Here is a 26882-nt window from a genome sequence, read left to right on the forward strand (position 1 = left end):
TCCATTATTACAACTCTTTCTTCTTCAATAGGCAATTATCACCGCTCACAAGCCCTAGCCTTTGCTTCAATGCTTTTATGTATCTGCTCACCCATAACAAACTTTGCATCTTTGACCACAGAATCAGTCAAAGGATGTAGATCTATCTCATCCATTGCCCATCCTCAGTCAACCTCACTAAACTACGCTAGGGAAATGAGACTATAGTCCTCAATAATGTCTAGTGAATCCATAATAACGACCAACAATAAATAGCATTGGCTATCTGATATAGTAAATATGGGAAGGCATAAGATGAATATGCTTCCTTCCTTGCATGTGTCAACTGATTGTACACACTCTAGGTCATTAGGGGTAGCTAGGGCTTGATCAAAACTCTATAAAGTGTCATCTACTCTCTCCTCCTTTGCATTGAAGGATATCATCCTCATCAGCCCCTTCAACCTCTCTAATTGTGATGGCATGCTATCTTCTATCCTCAGCATATACGATCCTTGTGAATCCCCTCTAATTTATTATCATCCCCTAAAAGATGCAAATAGGAAAGGAATGGAAAGGGATATTGCAAAAGATGACATCTCTCTAAGTGTATTGGGTAGTTCTCTGTATCCTTGTGTACATTGCCAAGTAATTTATCCAATGCCCGGGTGACTAGCTTTCTCTTCGCGACTTTGTTGGTCACAAAGTCACAAGTATGAGCATATTCATGTGCCTCTATGTTCATTGCACCACTTGAAGTCATTCTTTGGTATTCCTTCATGTGCACACTCAACAAATCCATAAAGGAACACAAAACATTCTCAATAGAAAATGGTGAATAGACATATGAGATAGCTCATGAGCACGAGAATAAGCATGCACATTGTGGAGGAACGTAAAAGCTTCTCCAAGTCCAACTCTTACTTCATCTTGTTTCCTATTCGTAAAAGAGAGACTAAGCAAAAAGGGTGACTACCAAGCCATAAGGGTCTCTCCACAAGACACATACAGGCCCAAAACAACACACGAGGGTTGTTATCAAGCTATATGGGCTCTCGCTTACTACAAGAAGGGGGGCCATCCCTCGCTTAGTGGTGATGCATGCAAGCTTCATAGCACATGAGGGTTGCTACCAAGTGATACAAGCTCCCTTCGCAAGAGAGAGGGGCCTCCCTCACTTGGTGGTGACACATGCAAGCTTCACTACACATGAGGGTCACTACCAAGCAATATGGTTTTCTCCGCAAGTGGAGGGCCATCCCTTGCTTGGTGGTAGCCCATGCTAGTTTCACAGTACATGAGGGTGGCTACCGACTAACATGAGCTCTCTTTGCAAGAGGGAGGGGCCTCCCTCGCTTGGTGGTGACCCGTGTAGGCTCTTCACCACACACGATGGTTTCCACCAAGTGATACAAGTGGATAATTGGGAGGGGCTTTCTTGACTTTGTAGTGGCCACAACCCACACTAGGGTCATTAGAGAGTGATATGATGACTCTCCACTTAGTGAAGGCCTCTCACTTGTTGGCAATCCATTGTGGATTTACACCTTATGAGGGTCATGAACAAGCTTATCCAATGGAAAAAGGAAAGAGGCTTAACCCCAACTGATTTTTGGGCCAATTGATTTTTGGGAAAAAATATCTAGTTTTATAACTAAAATGGCAAAAAAATAGTAGATTTCATCAAGACTAACCTCAATTTCAATCGGTTTTTAAAAAATATTGCATAGAAAATTTTCATTAAGGGATGGTTTTCTATGAGCATTGCCCTACCGTAAATTGCCATTGAGGGTATCCTTTTTAGAAAACTGCATGTCCCTTTGATGAGCATCTAGATGTATGAAGTTGTTATTTAGTTTGGTTAGAAATAGAGTGATTTTTTAAATAGCCCACACTAATGCATTGTTGGATGGCACCTTGCGCAAAGAGCTGGCATTCATTATGCCTTTATCACAACGATGAGGGTGCATGGGTAAAGTACGAGCTACACAAGAGCAGATACAAGAGAGATTAGGAGAGCTAGCATGATCGAAGGAGATCAAGAGAACATGAGTGTAGTAGAAAAGAGTGTATTGCCAAAGTTCTAAACCCTAAACCCTTTTTGGCCTATCCCTAGTAGTGCAAAATACACCTACATGGTTAGTGGTCTCTCCGTGGAGTTTATGTGCTTATTTCTTTTAGTTACATTAATAGTCACTAGGTTTTGGAATCTGGAATTAATGAAAGAGACACTTTTCTAGGCTTCTTTCTTTTCCTATTTTTGTGTACGTGTGTGTGTGGGGAGGGGGAGGTTTGTGATTATGCCTACAATATCTTTTGTTACATTTTGTTTCCCATAGGTGGCCAATCCACATGCTATCCTGCTCCCATCGGTAGCAATGGCAATGACTACGGACATGGGAAGAAAATATGTGGATGGCAAATTGGGTGTTGCAATAAGGGAGGATTAGTCGTGTGACTAATAAGTACACAAGTGTGTGGATAGTGAAAGTGGGCTACAATGTGAGAGAGGGTGTAGTGTGAGTGGGCGAAAGGAAGTACATACAAAAGTGTATCAATGAGAGTAGATAGGTAAGAGTGAGTGTGAGAGTGGTGATAGCAAAAAGGGGTGGAAGGTGTAGTCATAAACAAAAGGGATGGGGGAGGGGATATAGTGAAGGAGATGGGGGGTTAGGTGGAAGATGAAACCGCAGGGATTGAGGAGATAGAAGTGATAGCAAGGGGTGGTGATTCGTGATTGTGGGATGTTGCATTATGGAAAAAGATTTGTGATCTTTATGATAAGAAAAGTCTTGCATCTTAGTTATATTGGTTGAAGAAGCTTGTGGGCCTTCGTAGGAAGGATGCCATGCTTATGTTTACTCATTTGAATGAGTTTCACTATATTTTTAGCTATCTTACTTTGCAAGACATCAAGTTTGATAATAACATAAGGTCTTTGTTCTTGCTTATCACATTGTCTAGATCATGGGATTCTTTTCGTATTACTGCCACGAGTGCTAAACCGCCTAAGGGTGGTTTTAAATACAATGGCGTAGGGAGTGCTCTACTATGACAGAAGAAGTACACATGAAGAATATTAATATAGCCCACACTTCTTATACATTGATTGTTAGAGGTAGAAATGGTGGAAATGGTAATAATAATAACCATGGTTGAGACTCATATCCCAACAAGGGCAAGTCTCAATCTCGTGGTGGGCAATCTCGTAGTAAGTCCTATGGTCATAATTCCTCTTTGACATGCCATTATTATAGGCATCAGGATGAGATTAGACTGCAATGCCATAAAATATGCAATGATAGGCACAATGAATCTAGTTCTATGCATGTGGGTGAGACTTTGGCTCTTGTGCATTCTAATGCTTGTGGTTCCATGCCATGTATGTCCTTAGGTGGTATGAAGTGTTTTGTTACATTCATAGATGATTTTTCCCATAAGTCTTTGGACCTAGCCCAGTAAGCAAAAATTGGATGTTTTGCCTACGTTTTAACACTTTCTTGCTATTGTTGAGAACCAATCTAGGTATAGATTGAAATGCCTATGGTTTGATAATAGAGGTGAATATGTATCTAAGGCTTTTGAGTGCTATGTGATGAGAGGAATACTAAGCATCAATTGACAGCCCCATACATCCCACCTCAAAATGGTATTGTAGAGCACATGAACATGACTATTCATGAAAAAGTCCATAGTATGCTTAGTTAGGTAGGCTTACTTCAATACTTTTAGGCTGAGGCAATTATTACTACTTTGCATCTCATCAATAAATCCTCATGCACTGCTCTTGGTGGTAGAGTCATAGAGGAGGTATGGTTTGGCAAACCTCCCTTGTATGTACACTTGTGAGTCGTTGGATGTGAGGCTTTTTGCCATTTTCCCAAAGTCAAGCATAATAAGTCAGATCCAAAGTCTGTGAAATGTATCTTTCTTGATTATGGTGATGCAAGTGAGATGGGCTATCATCTTTGGGGTCTATAGGCTCAGAAGATCATGTGCAACTATGATATTACCTTCCATGAGGATAAAATGCAAATGAGACCAGAGTAGGTGATTGAGATACATAGGGTGATCTTTTAAGAGGAGCCTCTTGTTACCATACAACTAGCCCTAATGAGATAGCCTGCTACAGTTGTTGATGATATAGTGGCTTAGGATCCACCTGTTATGCAAGATCATGATATTGGATAGAGAGGACTCTATCGTCCAGGCCTGCCAACTAGTATTGAGGTGCCTTGCTAGAGCTTCATGTCCTTTTGATCAATATAAGCATCTATGGATTATATCATGGTGAAAAACTATGCTAAGCCACTTACCTATATGAGGAGTCTATGCACAAAGGTGATTCTCACTCTTGGGAGAGGGCTATGTAGTCTTACAAAAAATCCATACGTGGGAATTAGTTTCCTTTCTTGATGAAAAGTGTGCATTGCCATGCAAGTGGATGTACAAGTTGAAAAGTACCCATGGTCACTTTAAGAGAGAATATAAGGCCAAATTGGTTGCTAAGGGATTTAACCAAGAAAAGGGAGTTATTTTTTTATGAGATCTTCTCATGCGTGGTCAAGATAATTACCCTACGCTTGGTCTTGGCCTTGGTTACTCAGTTAGGTTTGGATCATTATCATATGGATGTGAAAACAACTTTCTTACATGGAGAATTGCATGATGAGATTTATATGCAATAGCCTAAGGGCTTTGTGGAGAAAGGCAAGGAACACCTAGTATGCAAATTGAAGAAGAGTCTTTATGGACTATTAACCAGTGGAAGAAATGAAGACCTAAAGATAAAAAAGAATATGGAAGGCACAATTTCTTTCGCAATTATTAGGCCTTGGAAAAAAAAATCAATTGTTGTAAACAAGGGTCAGGCTTCTTCCCATGAAAATTGTAATTAAATTTAGTAGCACTTAGCATAGGAACATGGAATTGAGTCTATGCATAGAGGGAATACGAGGTTGCTCTCTTACAAAAGAGCTAAAAAAAAGAAAAAGCTAAGCTTAACTTAAGGAGGGGCTTAGGGGTATTAGCCCCCTTTGTCATGACCCCTGTCACATCTCCATCACCATAAACCCCGTTGCCTACAACAATGTCTTCATCGTCTCCACCACCTTCTCCATTGCTTGCGCATATGCACATTCATTGTCATTATCTCCATCGTCTCGGCCACCTTCGTTATTGCAATGCCCCATTGTAGGCTCCATTTTATTGCCCTTGTTGTAGCCAGTGTCACATGTGCCCTGTTGAAGTCTCCTTTGTTGCCCTCGTTGCAACCATCATTGTAGTCTCCATCATTGCCACTATTGCAACCATCGTTACAGTCTCCATTACCACCTTGTTGTAGCCATGCTCACCAAAATGTCATATTCGCAGTCACCACTGCCATGATGCCCTACCATATCGCCTTGGTCGCACTACTTACACAATGCATTAATTTGCCCAAAAAAAAAAGAACATTAGCGCCTTGATGCATCCTTGTCACAAATAACAAAAATGTTTGATATATCTTGCCTATTCTAAAGATTGAAACCATATATTGGATTTAGTTGAAAAAAATCGACCTTCGAAGGGTCACAAAGGGGAGCCTTTTCAAAATTTATCAAAGGACTAGAAGTTTGACGGATTTAAACTACTACCATTCAGCCTTTGTTTTTTGCCACATGATAGCAAACCATCAAGTCAATAGCTTTATCGTACTAAGTCAGGTAGCCCGCCAAGTGTTTCCCACATGCTCTCTATGCCAAGTGAAGGTAATCTTTGATGTGAGGTGGTGGATCCTCACTAAAACGATGGCTTTTAATCATACTTTAATTCTGTGCACCCTTAGACTCCAGGGAGGTAAGGATAATCATTGCAACCCACCCCCCCCTTTAGGTTCAACACTTTCTTCCTCAATAAAGGGGTGCGTTGCCAACTGTTGAAGGAATCCTAGAAGCTTGCCAAGAGGATTCATAAAGATCCTATTGCAAATTGGATGAACTCTATCTCAAATAACCCAAATTTCCAAAGAGTATGGTAAGGAACAAGCTAGGACTCGAAGAAATACTCTCCACTACCCAAAGAGCCCGAAGTCTATCCTCTCGGCTAACATCTCAACATGGAGACCCCTAACCATGTTAAATGTGGCCTATAAAATAATGGCCAAGACATTGGTTAATCGAATCAAGTTTCTCCTAGGGAGGCTTATCCATCCACAATAGTACAACTTCGTGCAAGAGAGAAAAAATCAAGATGCGGTGCTTAATCTTGGTCTTTCTATCGACTTGGCTCTCTTACTTGACTAGGACTTTGTGGTAACCATTATGGATTTTGAGAAGGCTTATGATAGGATTCGTTAGGACTTTATTCTTGCAATGATTCAAGCTATGGGCTTTGGCCCCACATTCATAGCAATGGTGAAATCTCTTTTTACTAATGCTTTTGTGGTCGTCCAAGTTGAATGGGCTTTAGTAAGAGCCCTTTGAATTAAAAATATTAGTCAGGAAGGGTTGTCCTTTGGCCCCCCTATTATTTGCCATTGTAACAGATCCTCTCCTAAAGAATACAAAACTAAAAACCCAGAGGCAACTCATTAGGGGGCTCCCCATATCTAGTACTAAACAATTTGTGTCTCAATATTTTGCAGACTATAACTCAAATATTATCCTAGCAGAAAGACAATCAGTCCAAATCCTGATGGAAGAGCATGACATCTTTTGTAATCTCTTAGGCTCAGCTATTAGCTCCTTAAAGTCTGAGCTATTATATCTTGGACATGAGGAACCTCCATATTGGATCTCAGATCTTAGCTTCAAGACAATTGAGCACGGCCACCCTTTCTAATAAACTTGGGGTTCCCATTGGGCATAGGCATCACCATGAAGTAATGAGCAAAGTGGCTCAAGAGGAAGATTCAACCAAAGGTTGATGTGTGGAAGAGCAAACCTATTAGCATGCATGGCAAGGTGGTCATTGTCAAAGTGATGTTGTCATCCATTGTAACTTTTTTGGCTATGCTCATCAAATTTAGCCAAACTATAGGGGCGAGATTTGAGAGATCCTTCATAGAGGCATTGTGGGATCAAGCTAATGGGAAGAGAGGATGGAGATCTATCCCGTGGTCCTTAATCTTGGCATGTGAAGTGCAAGGTGGTCTTGGAATCACCAATCTATCAAAGAGGTCTAAAGCTTTCATTTTTAGCTTCTTCAAGAGAATGGAAGAGAGTTAGTCGTGGGTTGAAATCCTTAGAGGATGGCTAGTAAAGGCCCCAATTGGGAATATGGAAATGGAAGGTTTGCATTGGATGGACCCCCTACTGTAGGCCAAAAAGTGAAGATCCCTCACTCAAAGGTTGTTGAAAGAGTAGTTACTACATGGCAAGAAGTTCTTAAGGAGGCTAAATGGGTAGGGGCTAAGGAAAGAAGGGGAGACTCCTCCCTTAACCAGATAATATGGACTTGTAGATTTGCCTTTGAGGACCTTGTCATCCTCATGGAGGTCTAGCTTGACCCTGCCCTCAGCACAACTAAGAAAGGTGTGATTAGATGGAAAGACATGTGGGATAGTAGGAATCTCTACTTTTTGGAGCTAGAACAAATCAAGACACACTTCAGCCTCATTGAAGGAGAGGTTGATTTTTTGCAGCACCAATTGGATAGGGTTAGGGGCAGATTGGCCTATGTCCAATTTCATCAACAATGCCAACCCCTGTAAGTTCCTCATCTTGGCTAAAGGTAGACTCTTATGGAAGTGCAAAAGTAGTAAGCATTTTAGAAAGCTCTCTTTGGACCACACCATAAAAGTTACTACTTATTACTGGAGCAAGTGCCATCCTAGAAGAAAATTGTCCACGTGGGTCAAGAAGTTGATGAGTACTAGGGAAGCCACTCCCTCAAGAAAGCTTAACGTCACCCTTTGGAGACTCCTACTGAACAAACACCCTACCAAAGAGTGTATGTATAAAGCCCTCCAAGTATCCCCTCTATATGGGCTTTATGGTAGGGAGACTGAAATTGCTAAGTATCTATTTTGGGAATGTAGAGAAAGCAAAAGACTCTGGTGGAAGCTCCAAGAGTGGATTCGAAAGGGAGGCTTCAATGCAAGAATGGATCCCAAGCTTATCCTCTTTGGTGAAAAGAATGGCATAGATAACTACACAATGAAGTTGTGGAATGGTGTTTGTGCTTTAGCCGCCATGGCAATTTGGTCATGCAGAAACAATCGGATTTTTAGGTCCTTGATTAGAGTGATTGTACCAGTAGATCTTTGGCAAAATATTTGTAGTGATGTCCTCGCCTATCTGAAATCCTTTTATAGCTAAGATAAGTCCTTCAAAGTCTTCCACAACAGCCTTAAGAGATTGTGTTGCCTCATTGGTTCCATGATACTATATTATGAAGCCTTGGTAGTGCTAAAAAAGTGTCACCCAACTGACACTTATTTTGTAGACGTGAACAAATATCATATTATATTAAAGAATAATGTTGATTACAAAAAAGGGAAACTTAGGCAAGAAGACTTAGTGTAATTGCCAATTCCCTTTTGCTAATTTCCCCCCAAGTACTAGATATGTTAAGAAACCATTTGGCCTTGGACAAAATATCCTCCCATTTGATCTCAAGATCCAATCTTGCAAATATTCTACCAATTTCGACTTTCCATAAGGCTTCCAAGGTAAAAATACGTGCAATTTGCATACCAAAAAACATAACATTGTTTGCCACAGGGGGAGGAGCTAGTATAGTGCCATCTTATTTCAAGCACATTGAAAAATGTACATGATCAATCTTTTCACGTCCTATTGCTATCCCAAGGGTCATAAAGACAAAGGCAAGAACGAAAAATTTTCTCACCTCGATTGATGAAGGCTATGGTGGACTTGCTTTGTTTAAAAAATTAGTCACACTGTCGAGCGAGATGGACGAAATCAACATTCCGGATGTCGGATTGCAAATTGTTGTTCCAATCGCCCTCCAATAACATCTCAACGAACGTGCAGAAAAGTGTCATTTTATTGGGGGGAGATCTATAACGTTTCCGGGGCCGTAGCTCTATTGGCCCCCATACCATGTGAAACACTTTTGTAAGTGGTGCCTTTACGCTGGATATATATAGATATAAATCGTGGCGTTACTTTAAGGCCGTACAGATAACAAGTGTTCCAATCGCAGCGATATTCTAGGGCCTTCACTTCCAGATGAAACGTGCCCCCCGCGCCCGATACAGGAACTGAACCAGTTCATCGACGAGCAGGAATCGCTTTACGCGTACGATAGGTCCGCCATGGATCAGAAAGAAGAGGGAATAGTCCGGGTCGACTGTAATGCTCAAGCCATCGATTGCGTCGCCATCCTCAAGGGACTCATCAATTACATCCTCTTCACGCACCATCAGATTCCCGAGTAAGTTATTGCTATGTTTTGCAAGCCCTACTGCAACGGTGAACTTACAGATTTCAAGAAACAAAACCGCTAAGTTGATATGCCTTACAGTATTTCAAGAAACAATGTAGCTTGCTATGCTAGCCAAATTGTAGCCTAGCTTTGAAGAAACAATGTAGCTTGCTTATGATAAGCTGCAGATTTCTCGAAGGTACAAAGAGTATGCGAGCACATAAAAGTAAACGGCCATTTCAGGTTATTCAAACTAACGATCTCTTAAATGTGTCTGCAACAAAGTGTATGTTCCGTGCATTCATATGATTCTCATTTGCGTGCTTGCACGGTAAACTACTACTTTCTACACGTGGAGGGCTTTCTCTCACGTGTGTGTTTTTGAAATTGAGGATTTTGTGTTGTACGACGTCATCTGCATCAATGACCAAAGCCTCATGTGGCTATGTTTCCTTGTTCAGAATCCTTCTGAGCATATATTGTCTTTGGGCTTTTCTAATTTGGCAATTGGGATCGCTGTTTGGTCTAGCATAATCAACATTCGTGTGTTATTAGCTGCATTGAATAGCAACAGTACAATAGTAGCATTGCATGTAAGCTTGGGTCAAAGATGTGTGGGGAGGTAGTATCTATCATCCTCCCCAAGCTAGCTGACTTGGGGCATAAGGGCTTTGCTAATAGGACTCTAGTCTGGAAAAAACAGACATATGAAAAATTTCAGAAAAGTGTGGAGCAATGGAAGGGTAGAGTCACTATTGATAGAAACTTCAATGAATATAAAGAACATTAAGAACACAAGATGTTAGAGAGAATAGACTTGGGAAATGGAATCCATATATCAAAGCTCAAGAGCAGGACAATGGTATGGGGAATATGTAGAGCTAGGACAGTGCAACGGACTCCCTCTCTCCACTAGGAAGTAGATGTGATGTACAATGATTATACGATAAGTGATTGTGAGGAGGAGAGACTTAGTCAATGCTATGGAAAGCCACAATCTAGGTCCAACACGCCTACATATGGACGAGGCTCGGATGCCCCACCACCACTACCCTCTGACTCTCCGTCTTTGGTATCAAAGTGTCATGAGGGATGATTATACCACTAGGGTAAGAAAGTTGAATAGTTTGACGTGGCCTTCGCCGCCTGGCTTGAGTCTGAGTTTGAAACTGAAGATGATGATGACTCATTGTCTCATCGGAGTAGTTCTTATTCTTCTTTTTCTTCTCCTCCTCCTCCTTTTCCTTCTGTTACACCCTTCTTCTTCTTCTTCTATTGCATTGCTTGTTTCTTGCAATCCTTTCGGAGGTGCCTCTTGTAAAAAATTGCTCGACTTTAGAATACAAACACACTCGAATGACGAACACATAGCTTGATAAAGAAACACAGTTACGGCTAGTGTAACACAAAGACAAGGAATACAAAAGATGAATAAACTTTAAAATGTTGAAGTACACTGAGATAAAAAATGATCTTTTGTAAATGCTCCAAATAGTATGCTCAACAATTATAATATTTATTTGCTTTTTAGACTTAATATTCAAAGAACATGGAGAAAAATGAATACTAAACTCAAAATATAGCAATTATTCAAAAAATTACAACCATGAGCATTTAAAGAAAAGAAAGACAAATTGGGTATTGGAGATGGGCACAACCTCCCCCTCCCTCCCAAATAATGCTCTTGCACTCAATCACTCACTTGACATGACACAGAAAGGTTACACGATATGTGAGAGCAAGGTATACTCTTGTATTATCCAATGAAAGAAACGATACAACATAGGCACATCCTAGGACTATACCCTTGTGACACTATACATATAAGGGTTCACCACACTGGGTATAGGGAATCACACGCAGAGTGGAAACCAAGCAGGGCCCAAAGCCACTACTATTCTCTATATAGGTATTTTTGACAATAACGTCATGGTATAGCTACAAAGTTCTTACACTCACCCCCACACAATGGATTGCGGTCCTCAGCAATCTAAGGATAGTGCTTATCGACTCATTCTGGGGTCGTAATATAGCTCATTCAAGCAGGCTTGTCAATGTTTGCCGGTCTAGGACTTGACGCATGAGTGGGGTTTTAATCCAGCCTTTTCTATCAAGCTGTTCAATGTATGCCACACTACGACTTGGGGGTCTTAATATAGGTTTTCCTATCAAGTTGCCTAGGGTCTGCCCATCTAGACTCAGTTTTTATTATTTTTCATTCCAGTCTACTCTCAACTCAATTACATTTAAGGAGTGGAGGCTTGCAAGTCCTATGCTAATCTAAGGTATGACTCAAGGTACATCGAAAGTATTGTTAGTATTCTCCTTGAGTGAGGTAGCGAAGGGCTCTTTACTACGCTCATGAGCCTCTGCTTTTGAAATCCAAGTGGCTTCTTTGAGAGGGCGCCCTTTTCACTTGGCGAGGTACTTGGGGTAACCCTTATGCTCCCAGTGCCAAAGGATTGCTTCTACTTTGAAGGGGCTGTTGGAATGAAGCAGTGGAACGTGCTGTCCCCATTGGGTGTCGAGGTAGAACCTGTGTAGAAGGCATGCATGGAATGCATTGTGGACATAGATGCAACTTGGATGATGCGGTATGGTCGATAGCACTGATGGTTGAACCGGGGCTCATATTTTTTGGTAGGGACGTATGCCTAGGGTTGACGAGAATCATGTCGCCTTCGGTGAATAGTATTGCCTTGCGTTTCTTATTGGCTTGTTTGATCATGGTGATTTTGCTCTTTTTCAAACTTTGCTTGGTTGTGGTATTTATCTCTTGCCATTTCTTCAAGAAGCCTTCCGCATCCTGATCTTTTGCTTTGGTAGCTTCTAAGGCTAAGGCCAAGGGTGTTTTGACTTCTTTCCCTGTGGCTAATTCAAAGTGGGTGTAACTCGTTGCTGAATGGATTGAGTTGTTATAGTGGAACTTGAGTACATCAAGGTATAAGGCCCAATCTTTTTGGTCTACTCGGGCATAGCTTTTGACATAGTCTTTAATACCTTGGTTCACTCTTTTTGTTTGCCTATTTGTCTCAAGGTGGAAGGATGATGAGAATTTGAGTTGTGTTTCTAGAGTCTTTAAGAGTTCCTTCCATATGTTGCTTATGAAGAGACTATCTCAATTTGATACAATGGCTAATGATAGCCCATGTAGCTTGAAGATATGAGTAAAGAAGAGGCGGGTTACCTTCTTGGCATTCAATGGCGGCTCGGCGGGTATGAAGTGTGCTTGTTGCGAAAAATAGTCCACCATTTTAAAGATGATAGTATACTATATAGCCATGGGATTTTGGGAGTTTCACAATAAAATTCATGTTGATGATGTCCCATGGGTGGCTTGGCATTGGCATTGGTTGAAGTAAGCCATCCATCTGTTAGCAGAGTATTTTTCAGCACATGTTTATGCTTCCACCGCTGCTCCACTTCTGACATGGTATCAGTTTTCAGGATTTGTGTTTCTGCTGTGTTTTATTGCTGATTTTACCATCGCCTGCTGCCTACGCACCCTCTACTGCCTGCGTTTTCCATCAGCAGCTGTTGGCGACAGTTTTCTACCTGTTTTTCTGCAGTTTACAGCCTGCGTTTTGCTGATTGAGCATCTCTCGTGGCTGGGTGACTGTTAATTCAGGCCGTTTTTGCTGTTATTGGCAGTTTTTGACTGATTTTTTGACTTTCTGCAGCAGATTTTGTCTTCTATTGATCAGATTTTGGGTTATATTGCATGTGAACTCTCATTTTCTGCAGTCTGTGCTTGTGTTTTGGCTGTGTTTCCTCTCTCAATTCCATCTCTTCTCTACTTCTCTTCTTATCCTCTCCATATGGCTCCTCCGTGCACTTCCACTGATGATAAGTTACATGGACCTGATTATCTCACATGGAGTGCTGTCATGAAAGCTTGGTTTGTGCAGAAGCGGTTATGGTACATCGTCTATGGAGCTATTCCTCGACCTCTTCGTCCTTTTCCTCTTCGTGAAGACTTTGATGAGGACAACCATGAGGAAGCGGTGCTCACATGGGACTCGAACAATGCCCGTGCTTACTCGGCGTTGCTTCGGTGTATTTCTAAAGCGGTCTTACCGGCGGTTACCTCTTGTAGGACATCTCCTGAAGTATGGCAGAAGTTGCAGCAGATGTACGAGGCACCTTCCACCATGCGGGCAGTCACACTTTATGGTCAGCTCCAGCAGATGAAGTTTGAGCCAAAAGATACTATTCAGTCTTTTCTTCTTCGTGTTACGCAGGTACAGGACCAGCTTCGGCACATGCAATCTGCTCTCCCCGAGGCGCATCTCGTCGGGACGGTCCTCTACAAGCTCCCCTCAGAGTTTGATGGAGTGGCCAATGCTTTGCGGGTGCAGACATCATCGACTCCTGTCAGTTTTACACATATGACCTCGATGCTTCTTGAGTATGAGACATCCTTGAGATTACGGGGGCGGCTTCTGGCACATTATGGAGGCGAGGCTTTATGTAGCTTCAGAGAGGGGTGACGGAAAGAAGAAGTCAAAGGCCCAGTGTTAGCACTGTGGCAAGAAGGGACATTTGCGGAAGGACTGCAAGACGTTAGCGGCTTCCAGGAAGAAGGAGCAGAAGAAGAAGCGGGATGTTGACTCTACCGATGAGTCCTCTCCTTCATCAGACTCCGACTCAGATCCTCCGACCAAGGTGAAGTCCAAGGCGCGGAAGGGATCCTCTTCTTCGGATCGCGGGAAGGGCTTGGTGGCCCCTTCCTCGGGTGCTTTCTAGTGGTGGTGATGAGGTCATCCCTCACGACTCTCTTGTGCCAGAGAGGGAGTGTGAGCAGGTGTTCAGATGGGGCAGCCACGCCTCATCTATACTTTTATACAGGTGCATAGGTTCCAGAGAGGGACGTCCCTGACGCATCGACTTCAGTCTGGCGGAATCAAATCCTGGAGCTGGGATTGATATCCAGGTTCATGATGAGCTGGTTATCTGACAGAGAGCGAGAGGCTTTCGTTTGGAGCTCACATGAGGAGACACTTTGGCGGTCTGGCCAAAGGTGGGGACTCCATGGTCACCTATGTTCAGGGGTATTTTTGACAGGATGGTCTTGTATGCTACTGCGCGACATTGGTGATGGACACAGAGACATGCTATGATCTTCTCTATTTTCAGGTGTTTGGTACGATCCACATCGACATCAGGTTCTCTCCGAGGCACCTTGGTGGTGGCTTGATCACCCACTGCTTGGGTATCCATGGTTCTACTTGGTGGTTCTATGTTGTATAGTTTCTGATCCCTTTTCATTGTACTATTGTATTGTATCAGATCACCCATGATCTGAGAGAGGGTGTTAGCAGAGTATTTTTCAGCACATGTTTATGCTTCCACTGCTGCTCCACTTCTGACACCATCTTGGTGCGTGGAGCTTTCACTTGTTAGTAAATGGGATAAGTCTCGACATAGTTTATGACTTCCTGTTTGGCCAAAAGAATTGTTTTCTTAGCACCTCAAGTGTCTTGCTTTGGCCCTTGTGTCCTCCTAGCTTTCCATCATGCCCTTCATGTATGTAGAGACGAGCTCGAGCTCGAGCTCCAAGACCCACGGGCCGCTTATTGTTCAAGTATTTCAAGCCGAGCACTAATGGCTACCTCTCACATAGCCGACACACTATCCATCTCTATGAGTGTAGTGAGCTTACCTCTATTCCGATCGAGCTGCCTCCTCTCCTGAGCACTCTAGTAGCTCCACGATCCAAGTGCAAGCTTCAAGCAAGCTCCATCCTCAAGCTCCACGCTCCAAGCTCCATTGTCGCGAGCAAGAGAAGAGAAGAGAAGAAGAGAGGAGAAGATGGAGAGCTTCTCCACCATGGTTCCTCACTCTCACATACTCACTCCCTCACACTCTCAGACTCCCTCTCAAGCATAAGCTCAAGCAAGCAAAAAGAAGAATAATAATAATAATATGAAGAAGAGGAGAGCTACTTTTGGCCACATACAAGAATGAGCTTCTCATTCACTTTTCAACTTTATATACAAAACCTTAAATTCCTTTTGGGCGGTCATCCCCTTATCCCCTTTTTTACATGGCCAAGGCCATTTTTCCCATTGTCCTATCTTGTTAGCTTCCTTCCTACTACCCATCTACCTTTACAATTTACACAGGTGAGAGCCTGACACTCTTAAAATAAATCATGGTGCGTCTTACGCTCTTTTATTAAAGTATTAATTTGCACTTTTTCTTGTGCGCCTTTCTCCTTGATTTAGGACTTTTCTACAATTCTTGTGTTTCCAGATTCTTCTTGGTACGGCTTCGTCTTCCGTTTCACTTTTGCCTTGGCCTTGTCCTCTGCTTTAGATTTTCCGGATTTTCCACCTTGTTTGTCTGAGGGTTGACATTATCCCCCTCCTAGACGAGTGCTAGTCCGATGGCACTCACTGTTGTAGGTAGCAAGCTTTAGCATGCTCTGAAGACGTGGATGGAAGGGATATTTGTGGTTTGCCTTGGAGGAGTTTTGGTGGTAGTGCAAATAAAGGTCGTTGGGGGTACGTTGTTGGCTTGGGTGGCTGGTAGTAGGGTTGTTGGAGTTGGTGATAGGGTTGTTCTTTGTTGGGAATTGCACTGATGGTTGGCATAGGTGTGGTTTTTTGGGGATTCTGTACATGATGATTCTTTGGTGGGCTTGCATAATGATAAAGGGCAAGAGTTTAGGGTTGAGTGTTGATGAAGAGCTGACGGTACTTTCGTTGGAGTCGTCAATACTTGCAATTGAAAACCTCTCATATGGTCTCTCCCTCTTCCTAGGGGTTAGTGCTAGTCTTCTTATTGTGTGCACAAGATGTAGTTTGATTAGTTTGGGAGACAGGTCGAACTCTAAGCAAGGTGAGAGTAATGTCTTGCACTTGAGGACCCAAACTGTGTATAGATTGTGGTTCAAATATTATGTGAATGCCTGTGCATACTTAGATATTACGTAGTTAGAAGACTGTTGGTCTGGTTCCTCGTAGCAATGTGTGGATGAAGCAAGGGTTTAATGGGATGGAAAAAATCGTCGATGTTGAGAAGTACACATAAAGGCTTCTTGAGACATCATTTGTGATTTTGACAATATGATGTAGCATAATTGAGCTCATTGACACCTTAGCTTTTGGTAGCTAGTGGCTATTTGTATTGTTCGAAGAGTATGGTGTACTTTCCATGGTTTTTCGTGCCTTGCTTACCACTATTCTCTATCAACAGAAGACGTTTGCCCACCGGATATCTCTCGAAAAGAAGTTGCGGATGCTCACTATTGATGATAGTCCTTCCATGAAGGACCACATCAACAGATTACAGGATATGACGGATGAGCTTGCATCCCTCGGTCAGACGATATCTTCTGAAGACATGGCTATGATTCTCTTGACTCAGCTGCCATCGCCTCGGTTTGATATCTTCTACACCAGCCTTCTTACTTCGAGGACCCGTGCCCAGCTTCTATGGGAGGAGCTATCCCCGCTTGTCTTGGAGCATAACGAGCGACTCAGAGAGGTCAGTGCTAGTGGATCCGACTCCACTAGAGCCTTTGTTGTAGGTTCGGGAGGACAGAAGAAGAAGAAGAAGTCAAAGGCTAAGAAGAAGGACAGTTCTTCAGGCTCTGACTCAGATTCAGAGAGACCGAAGTGTCCACACTGTGGGAAAGGGACAAATCCCGAGGAGAAATGTTGGAAGAAGTATCCTCACCTTCGTCCGGGAGCGAAGGGTGGATCTACATCGGAGCCTTCTTCTTCCTCTACACCAGCTATTACTCATGAGTCAGTGTTCCTTCATATCCATGCTTTGGAGGAGGATCCTTCTTCCGTGGGGCTGCAGTGTCTTCTGCGCAGCCTTGGTTAGTGGACAGTGGTGCTTCGAGTCATATGACTCCCCGAGGTGATTTGTTACAAGATCTCCGTCCATCAGAGGGTTCCGTCACTGTTGGTGACATTTTATCGGTGCCTATTAGTGGTGTTGGCACATGCCTTTGTTTACCGACCGACCTTCGAGCTCCTTTTCACAGGCCCTACATGTTCCGGATTTGGGCCTTCCCCTCCTCTCAGTTTATGGCCTTACGAGGCTTGGCTAGTAGTCATGTTTATCATGCCTTGTCATCTCCTAGCTGTGAGCCTCAGTTTGAGTTAGACGAGGACATTAGGAGCTCTGACATGTCTGTCATGTGTTATGATGGGGGAGGCTAGTCACTCTTGACTGGCTGTCTTAGGATGTGTATTTTTGGCCTCTTTTAGTGGGCAGACTGGCTACCCGGCCACTTTTTGGTCAATGTTGTGGGGCGCCCATTTTAGGGCATTTTTAGGGTTTACGCCCATTTTAGGGTTAGGGTTAGGGTTTGTCCTTTTGCCTATTTATAGGCAGCCTCCCTCCCCACTTGATCACTTGTCTTCTTGCAGATTCCAACACTCCTTCTCCCCTGTGGTGGTGCTGCCATCATCATCAGCCTGATCTGGTGCCCTCACTGACGCTGTGGGCTGCGTGCAGGGACTGATCAGTCTCCTTCCGCCTTCCCGTTTGTATTCAGCATTCATTTCAGTCAGTGCAGATTTCTCTTCCTTATTTTCTGCTCTCTCTCTCTCTCCCCCTCCGTGTTCGTATTCCCTCTTTCGCAGCGCACTCTCACATGATTGACAAGAACAATGAAAAATGCCCTCCGAGAGTACCTCCAAGGAAATCGACTGCACCAATGGTAGCTTGAGGAATGCTAGTCTAGGGGATGACTAATCGCTAACAAGGGCCCTCCATGAATCAGACATCATAAATTCAGTCAATGGATACCATGTGGAACCGCAGTGTATGCACCAAGCGATGAAAAAAAAAGGAGTAGAACCATTACTAGACAAAATTGTAAACTCGTGGCCATTTATACGCCCAATGAACTTTAAAAGATCATTATTGCTACAATTAGCATTAACAGAACAATTTGAATAAAATTTTAGAAGATATACCTAGAGCTTCAAGAGTGTATATTAAAGTCTTAGATTTAGAATTTACCTTCTTGTTCTAGAGGCACTTTGGATCATTGCGAAACCCATTTGATGGCAACTGAAGCAATGGTCCTTCAAGCAATCCTCATTGCGAGTGACCTTACACTTACCATCCTTCTTCTTATGTAACTTCAAAGGCCCTTGACGAGTTGCTATTGGGGTAGTTGACTTCTTTGACTTAAAGACCGAGGGAGCTCAATGGGAACCCCTCGTCGTTTGGCTGCCCCTGCTTACAACCAAAGTATTATCAAAATTCTTTGCATACATGTAGATGTCCTTGAGCAAATGAAGCAGATTGTGGAGTACCTCATTTTGCATGCAGCCATGAGAATGTTGGCTCTTCCAATTCCAACCCGATCCCTTTAAAGGGGAAAAGAAGAAGTGTGATGCGACGAACATCGATTCATGGCTGGCCAAATGGACAATGTATTTTAATTTGTATCAGTTCGATGACGCTCAACACATCGAGCAGATACAAATCATGTTACAAGGGAAGGCATATGCTTAGTAGGTAGGGGCTATGCCCTTGGCTAGTGACATGGGCTGATTTTCAATTCGTTTTTTGGAAATGTTTCGTGAACAACGATCGGATTGAAAATTTTTAAAATTTATTTGAGCTTGATATGAGGAAGATCTTGGATGCATATTCATAGGAGTTTAACTATCTATTGCATAAAACGAAGGCCTTGGACGATCCTCAAGTGCTACTCTACATGTGATATCTTTTTTGGATTGCCATCGGATTACCAAAAATGGAAATGAGGAGTGCGCAGCTCAGTCAACTACCATTGCATTTCTTTGACTTGAGCTTGGAGAATCGCCATGAGGGATGAATCTCCATCGGATTTGAAAAAAGAAGAGACTTTTGGATGTTGCCGCTACGTGTGTTCAGGTTCAAGAGCCGGGATGGGCATCCTCCATGTGTTGAGGTTTAGTGGGAACGGATGCATGAAAAGGAAACACAATGTGAGAAGTCATGGTATTGGCAAAAGAAAGGAGTACAGAGAAGAAAGTAAGTTTCGGAGAGAGAGAGAGAGAGAGAGAGAGAGAGAGAGAGAGAGAGAGAGAGGTATGATCATTCAGAGACCAAGGAGCCCGAGAGAGAAGAGAAAATTGTAACAGAGGCAATTTGTAGAATTGAAAAATAGCCTGTATTCAATCTATAACTGAAACCTTTTGTTTTTGGTGGTGGGAGTTGGAGGGCAGCTTAAGGGGCTAGCTTCAAATTCAATAAAGACACCTTAGATCTAATTGACTTAGAAAGATGGTGCTCGATTAATGAAAGAAAAATTGAAGAGAAGACGGACACACAACACTTGGGAAGGACACGCCAGTAGTCAAGAACCTCATGAACGCCACTCCAACCCATCTTGAGGTCGCTAACGGTCACCTCATCTCATCTTGCCGCCACACGACCCCATCTGGAATTCAGCAACAGTCCTTGTGCATACAGATAGTGCCTTTCAGTAGTTCGTGTCCTTACGAACAGTTCGTTAAGTTTGACGGGCAGTCTGTCAGTCCATCAGCCACTTCCTCTCGTCTTGCTCATCCCCCCAAGCTTTTGTCCTACTCTAGTCTCCCTCTCTAACTGTCACAACACATACCCGACCATGACTCTAGCAAAGAGACTATTCTCTCTCTTTGTTTTTTTTCTCAACACGACCAATTCTAAATACTTTTCTCTCTCCACAAATGTCTCATTCAACATAGTCTGCCTCTTTTCTCTCCACATCTTCTCCAATCATTAACAATAAAGTTTACTCCATCACTAACAAAATGTTAGCACTAAATTTAATTAAATATTAAGTGCTAGACTAACATTAATGTTACATTAACATTTCAATTAATGATAACATTAACCGTAAATTAAAAATTATTGTCGATGAAATTTTAATGCTTATCCGAGCAACAAGGTTTTGGCTTTTAGGGTTGGTCTGTTATAGCCTTGGAGTGTCAGCTCCCCAGACTCCGATTGTTAAAACCACAAAAAATCCTTGTGCCCAAGCATTGCCCCAACACAAAACCGGAGCTCCAATATAAAACAAGAATATACATAGGTTTCATGAATCACACTCACCACCCGCAACACGTATTCCCTATGCACGCCCCTCCCACCAGCAGTGTTCCATACCACCCTTAAGGAGATAAAGGCATACATGTAGGCTGTCAGTTGTGAACCATTGTGGTTGCGTGAGCAAAAGTGGTTTCGTGCACATCATCAAATCTGGCATCCAATTGCAGATTGATGCTTTGATACCAGTGAAACATCCCCCTAGGATCCAACTTGCACATGAGACTCAATGTAAGCCAAACTCACAATAAAAGGAGGTGGACATGAGACTCGCCTCCCAGCCATAGAGCTAAACGGGCTCACCCTAAGCTTGGGAGCTAGAAGCACTCTGGGTCATGACCGCACCCGAAGGGTTGGTGTCCCACACCACTAGCCCCACCATTAAAGTGTATAGATGGATCGGCCAACGGGCCAAGAGTCCAAGAGTGGTGATCACGTGATCACACAATGAATGTGCACAACAGGGCCTTGAGTCCTATAAATAAGTGTTTGTTGCCCTAAACTCGAAGTGCCCTTAGTGCGTTTGCAATAAGTCACTTCATGACCATTGTGACCGATGCTACTAGCACTCATCCAGATGTCCAGCAGCATAACAATCAGGTGCGTACTGGAGCCATCACAAATGCTAGGGAAGGGTGTGAGGAGCAAAATGCAGCCAATGAGGCAGTTGCTGGGTGGAAGACATTGTTGCCAGGTGGAACAGTTGCCGCCAGCCTGCAAAGGCAGCCTTGGACGATGACGCGAGCTGGAGGAGATGCCTCCTGGTGAAGGAAAGCTAACACTAGTTGGAGGAAGGTGCATACACAACCCTTGATGTTGATGCCAGGTGGTGGAAGGTTGACACCAGGTGGTGGAAGTTGACGCTTGATGAAGGAGATGGAAGCAGACCACAAACTGTAATGTCCTCCTTGCAGGGTGTTAACAGCAGTGGAGAGGATGGAGAGAGGAGAGAAGAATGTGGAAGAGAGTGACAGAGTGTTAGAAGGAATGACTGATGAAGTGGGGGTGGAATGAGGGAAGTTAGTGCTGTATTTGGCACAGACAGTCTTGAGTGGTGCCCACTGAAGTCTCTCAAGTGGCACCCCATCTCTCTTAGGTGGCACCTAGACACTAACTAATGATACAAATAAAGCCTTTTTGGGGCTGTAAATGGAAAGAAAAATAGGAATGAAGTAAAAGGAATGTACTGAATGACTGGGTTTCTCAACAGTCCCTTGGGCCTGATCAGTCCCAAGTTAAGTTCCAAATGTGTGCAACGCTTCTTGAGCTCCAATCCGAGAATTAAAGCTGTTTGCTGTCCACTTTAGTTAATTGGCTGCTCCAATGGTATACTGTATTCTCCATCAAGTAAAGAGAAGCTAATGCTCCATTGTCTCAAAGGTCCTTTGTCCCTTGGCATTCTCTTCTAACAATAGCAGATCACACGGAGGATCTTGCTTCACCCTTCACTTAGGAGTCAGGACACATTTGCTGGTGTAATCAGAAGCAATCTAGGTCCATTTTCTAGCTGACCGAATGGCCACCTAGTTTTGCCATTTTTATGGTTGGCCAGCCACCATTTCCTCCTTTTTGCATATTTATAGGCAGCTCCTCTGTACAGTGCACTGTTCCTTTTTCTCATGCTTCTGCCTGCAGACTTGCATTTTCTGTTTTTGGATTATAGCAGAAACTCTGTTTGATTGGCTTTTTACACCAGGTTGTTTGCTCTATGTGAGAACACACACTGCCATTTTAAACATGTCTTAGTTGTCTCTCCTTGATTCCTGTTGGATTCGTGCAAATTAGTGACGACTGCCTCCACAATGGATATTTTCTTGGTGTGTGTTCTAGATCGACAAGCTTGATGTTAATTGATAAGTCTAACATGATAGTATCTGGGTGCTCAGTAGCTTATATGTCTGTTTCAATCACATCACACTATTCTGCTGCTCTTTTTCTTACTCTCAAATTTGATTCTTAACCTGCCTGTTACAGTCATCTTGGACAACTGGAGGGTGAGCATCTTACGAACTATGTAAGGATCTGCAATAGTAAGCTTTTGTTTCTCTTGAAAATTTTATGATTCTTGTGTGACCTTATGAGGTAATGTAAGACTGTCAACCTTAGGTTGTGGAGAAAGAGTCCAGTGCATCTAATTCAAGAGAAAAAAGAGAGCAAAATAGAAAAGCACGTGAAGCATCGAGGATCATGAAAAAGCTCAGTAAATTAGTAGACTCTGTTCAGAGTCTTATTGCTGCTTTGGGAGCAGTTTTTCAGGAGCATTTTAACATTCCATCAATACTGTTTGTACTTGGGTCTACTCTCAAAAATCCATCTGCAGTATATGAAGTGCAGTTTATGGGAATAGTTCCCCATCTACTCAATCCCAGTTTTGAGGACAGGCAACATGTGGAAAAAGCAACAAAGAATCTGTCTGCTAAGGTATGTGTATCTGTTCTTGTAGAGCTTCAAGGACTTTACAGGAGCTACAAGGAGAAACTACTATATAGATTAATCCTTTAGATGAGCAGCTGATTCGTGCATTCATATCACTTTCACAAGGTGGAGACACATTGCCAACAGGTGACATTATCACTTCATGACAAGTTCTCTGATTCTGTTTTCAATTATCAAAAAGATGGGTTGTGTCACTTGGACTTTAAAAGCCTGTTTAGTCTGCTTGATCTGGATTCGTGCATCAACAAGTTCTTTACTCTTTTCTTTATGCAATTAAAGTAAACATGTGTGAATGCAGGCAGGCAGGCATGTATGTATGTGTGCTTCATTGACTGGTGACATAAATGAGATCATTTGCTTGTTTGTGAAGTTTTTAATGCCAAAACATTCTTATTGACCAACTCTCTTCTTACCTACTCTCCATGCTTATGCAGCACCCATGAAATTTTTTGTGCTTGTCAAGGCTCATGCAAACAGTTGCCTCCCTAACAATTTTGTTCCAAAACGAGAGTTCACTCTAATAACTAAGAAGGTATACTTGTTCATCACTTGATTTGAATCTGATTGACTGTACAGCTGAATCCAATGCCAAGTCTATCCTTGGCCACTGGACAGTTCAAAATATAATCTGTAAGCTGTGCTGAAATGTATGTGGACACATTTTCTCTCAGGTTCAAGCGAAAGTCATACAACTTAGGTGCATGTCTCCTGGAGATTCTGAAGGCAATATAGGCAGCACCTCGTATACAAGCACATTGTTTACAGCTGATTATAACTCTTGGTGGTTGGATGAGTTGATATGGTATGTAAAAGCATGAAGTGTTTTGTGTGCAGCTTGTTTCAGAATTCAAGATGTTTATACATTGGTTGCAGCAATCACAAGAAATGTTTCAGCAGTCCAGACATGCATTGACAGCATTTTACATTGGTTGCAGCAATCGCAAGAAATGTCTCAACAGTCCAGACATGCATTGACAGCATTTTAGGGCAATTCTTACTTTTGCTTTGACCAATGAGTTAAGAGTATGCCTGAGGTCAAGCACCCTCTATGAAAGCAGAAAAGTGATCAGTTAACCAACACCTGGGAATTCCTGTGAAAGTGACATGTTATTCACACTTTCTGTACTTATGTCGAGCAGAGTGATTCAAGCAAAGACCAAATGTCATGGATGTTCACACTTGCTTGTTTGTGCATCTTCAGTCTATTTTTGTAGTTAAAAATGCCTTTTTAGTCTTTAAATGCTGAACTTCTGACTCTGTTTCACGCTTGTTGCTGCTGAGTACAGGTTTCAATACAGCACCATCATAAAAGGATGCAGTGTAATTTAAGCCTTTTATGGTTGCATCGGAAGGTGCAATTGATGGGTCCAATTTAGTCATTCAAGTTACAACTTCAGTTCATTGTGAAGTAGGAACACATCTGCTTAATTTTCAAGCACGTAAATATATTACTCTCTAGCAGCTTCTTATATTAAAATACAAAGGGACATATTATTATACTTGAGTATACACCAAGAAAAGAAGTTACTTGTTTGGAAGGCTTCTGATAAACTTAAAAAAAAGACCTTGAGCAACATTGAGGCGTGCTCTTTTGTCAAGTAGTACTGGTACGCCCGCCTCAGAAGTGCAAATATGGCTTTTCTCTTGCAAGTACTTTGATGTGCAAGTTGTATGCCTATATTGCATAAAGTTGATGACGGGATGTGGGCACGCCTGCTGATGTCAGCTGGATTTACAATGCCGAGTGGTAATGAAAACAAATCTTTTCAAAATTGAGCATTAGTCAACCCCATTAGTTGCTTTAGTAATGGTCAGAATTTCATTGCAAGTTGAGGTCTCTTAACACTATTGTTAAGAGTCTTCTTTGCAGGTATAAGAAGATTACGATGAGGGTTGATCAATGCATGGCAATGGATCTTTAGCAAGTTGAGATGTGTGTGAATATTGTGGGTAAAATGTGATTAACACTTGTGAAGCTGCTTGCTACTGAAAGTGCTTGTCAACTCATTCTCCTCAACCATGTATGTTACATTTCTGTCAGATGTGGAATTCCTAGACGACTTTACTTTTGTTATATTGAAACCGAGGCACGAATGCAGCCACACTTAACATTCACAATGACTTACCTACCTACCTACTTAGCATTACTTCAATTAAGTCCACACACGTCAGGTTGTGAGCATATCGATAGATGCTGGTAATAAAATGATCAGTCCTGGTTATATACAATCATCAGTCTGCGCTGACTTAAATTGTTGATCGATAATTCTGCATTGAATAATCAGAAACTCAGAAACCCCACTGTTGTGCCAGTCCTGGATAGGAGCTCTCCTGTCATGCGCCCAGATCGTGCTTTCAAGGTTCCTGAGTCGCCAGAAAAACTGTCAACCTTAATTGCTTACTACATTGACAAGCACTATATCATAATTACGGATAGAAGAACGATGTTAACATAGCGTCACTTGATGGCCATTCATTTGTGGGTAAAGGTATTGTGACCTCCAAGTTCTTAGAAGGATTATAGAGCACACTTTGACACGAAGATCAAACGACCTTTTTGTACATGTTTTTAGGTAGATTTTCATGTATACATTGGGTGGGTAATATGGATTACACTTTGATTTATTGATTTGTAGGCCTGATGTTATACCTATTTCTTTAGAGAACTAATTGTTGTACATAACTATGTAAATTAGGGTATTGTACTATACAATATTCGAAAACAAATCTTAAATGAAATAGATAGCTTTACGCTTTTAAAATTAAGCTCAAATGGAAATTTGAGGGGTGTATCCAATCATTTTCATCTTCTTGATTGGGAATGTACTTAAGGATGGGTTGTTAATATAGTGAAGTCCTTGAAAGTATCTTTGTCATGGTATCTAGGTTAATAGGAAAGGTTTTCCAAGTTTTCATTTCTAAGTGTACTCCCTCTAAGGTACTACCTAAGAAGGCTAGACCATTGTCCCAATCTTCAATCAATCATGTCTTATGCATCCATGGTCTTTTGAGCAAAATGTCATAGTCAACACCTTTCATGACAACAAAAGTGACTTAGAACCTCACCCCAACAATAATTGATTGGTCATGCTTGAGGACTCTTAGGGTTTACCTTTTACATTGTCAAAAGATTGAAATGTGCATCCTTTGTCAGTGGATTTTTTCGAGCTTTAAGTGTTATGAGCTTAATAATAGTAACACTCCCTCCTATGTCAACAATCTCTCTTCTTGGGTGTCACTAGGGTGATCATTAGCAGCACATCTTGTCTATTGGTTCTTTCCCAAAAGATTGTGCCTCATAAGGCTTTAGGGGTGTAGTTTGGCATTAGGATGCTAGTTTGGTAGACTTTTTCTTGTTCCTTGATTTCTCTTACTTTTTATTATCTATCTATCCAAGCTTTGAAAGCTCTCCACAAAATTAGATTTTTGTTTGAGCAACAATACTAAGGGTAACACTAGTTGAGGTCAACTTTGCTATTATACTCAAATCTACATGTTTATACTTGTTCATTATGGCTCTTTGTGGATTGTAACCCTATCCTTCAGATAAAGTAGGTTCGGTTTAGTCTTCTTTAATTCCATGTGGGTCAAACTAGGGTCTTCCAAAGGTATATAGGTCAATTGTGGTCCATTGTAACATTGTGCTAACTAGTTGTTGAGCACTTAGGTCTAACTCCAATGCACAATCTTCAAATTCCTTTTCAGCATGGTCTTTCACTTTCTCAATCAACTTTAGTTGCGCCTTGGGGTCAACATAATCACTTGTCTTAGCATCTTGAGGGCAAAGTGTTTAAGCTTTCACTTTTGAGATTTACATTGTCCAATTTCTATTCAGTCTTGCTTTTAGTGTTTCTCTTTCCTACTTCGAATAAATCCATTGTACATGGTCCTAAAAAGCTAATCATTGCTTGCTTTGTTTGAGCTCTATCAAAGAATATTCAATAACCATTTCGATGGTGGAGGAACCATTTTGGGTCTTCACAATTATGATTAGATTTACTACAATTTATTGCTATCTTGCTTATTTCTATTAACTAGCAAATATA

The 26882-nt window shown here is 42.1% G+C and overlaps 1 protein-coding gene across 2 annotated transcripts; it reads left to right on the plus strand.

Moving 5' to 3' along the window:
- Nucleotides 1–9071: 9071 nt before the first annotated feature.
- LOC148038124 (non-structural protein) lies at nucleotides 9072–24795 on the plus strand. 2 transcript variants are annotated; one of them, XM_087669195.1, is made up of 7 exons: nucleotides 9072–9360; nucleotides 22375–22414; nucleotides 22507–22821; nucleotides 22911–22962; nucleotides 23271–23368; nucleotides 23508–23638; nucleotides 23772–24795. In XM_087669195.1, the coding sequence occupies exons 1-7, from the start codon at nucleotides 9242–9244 to the stop codon at nucleotides 23809–23811; spliced, it is 795 nt and encodes a 264-aa protein (XP_087525321.1). In that variant the 5' UTR covers nucleotides 9072–9241; the 3' UTR covers nucleotides 23812–24795. The 2 variants fall into 2 exon arrangements, with proteins under 2 accessions (XP_087525321.1, XP_087525319.1); XM_087669193.1 differs by having other exon boundaries at nucleotides 9079–9360; nucleotides 24123–24779.
- Nucleotides 24796–26882: the final 2087 nt, after the last annotated feature.

The sequence above is a fragment of the Lygodium microphyllum genome, chromosome 3 (assembly GCF_053477565.2).
Source record: "Lygodium microphyllum isolate KBCC chromosome 3, Lygodium_microphyllum_v1.1.10, whole genome shotgun sequence".
Lineage (NCBI taxonomy): Eukaryota > Viridiplantae > Streptophyta > Polypodiopsida > Schizaeales > Lygodiaceae > Lygodium > Lygodium microphyllum.

Coding starts and splice junctions, on each gene's coding strand:
- LOC148038124 (XM_087669193.1), top strand. CDS start 9,242: ATGGATCAGAAAGAAGAGGGAATAGTCCGGGTCGACTGTAATGCTCAA. Junction 9,361..22,374: donor ACGCACCATCAGATTCCCGA/GTAAGTTATTGC, acceptor TGCCTGTTACAG/TCATCTTGGACAACTGGAGG. Junction 23,369..23,507: donor TCACTCTAATAACTAAGAAG/GTATACTTGTTC, acceptor ATTTTCTCTCAG/GTTCAAGCGAAAGTCATACA.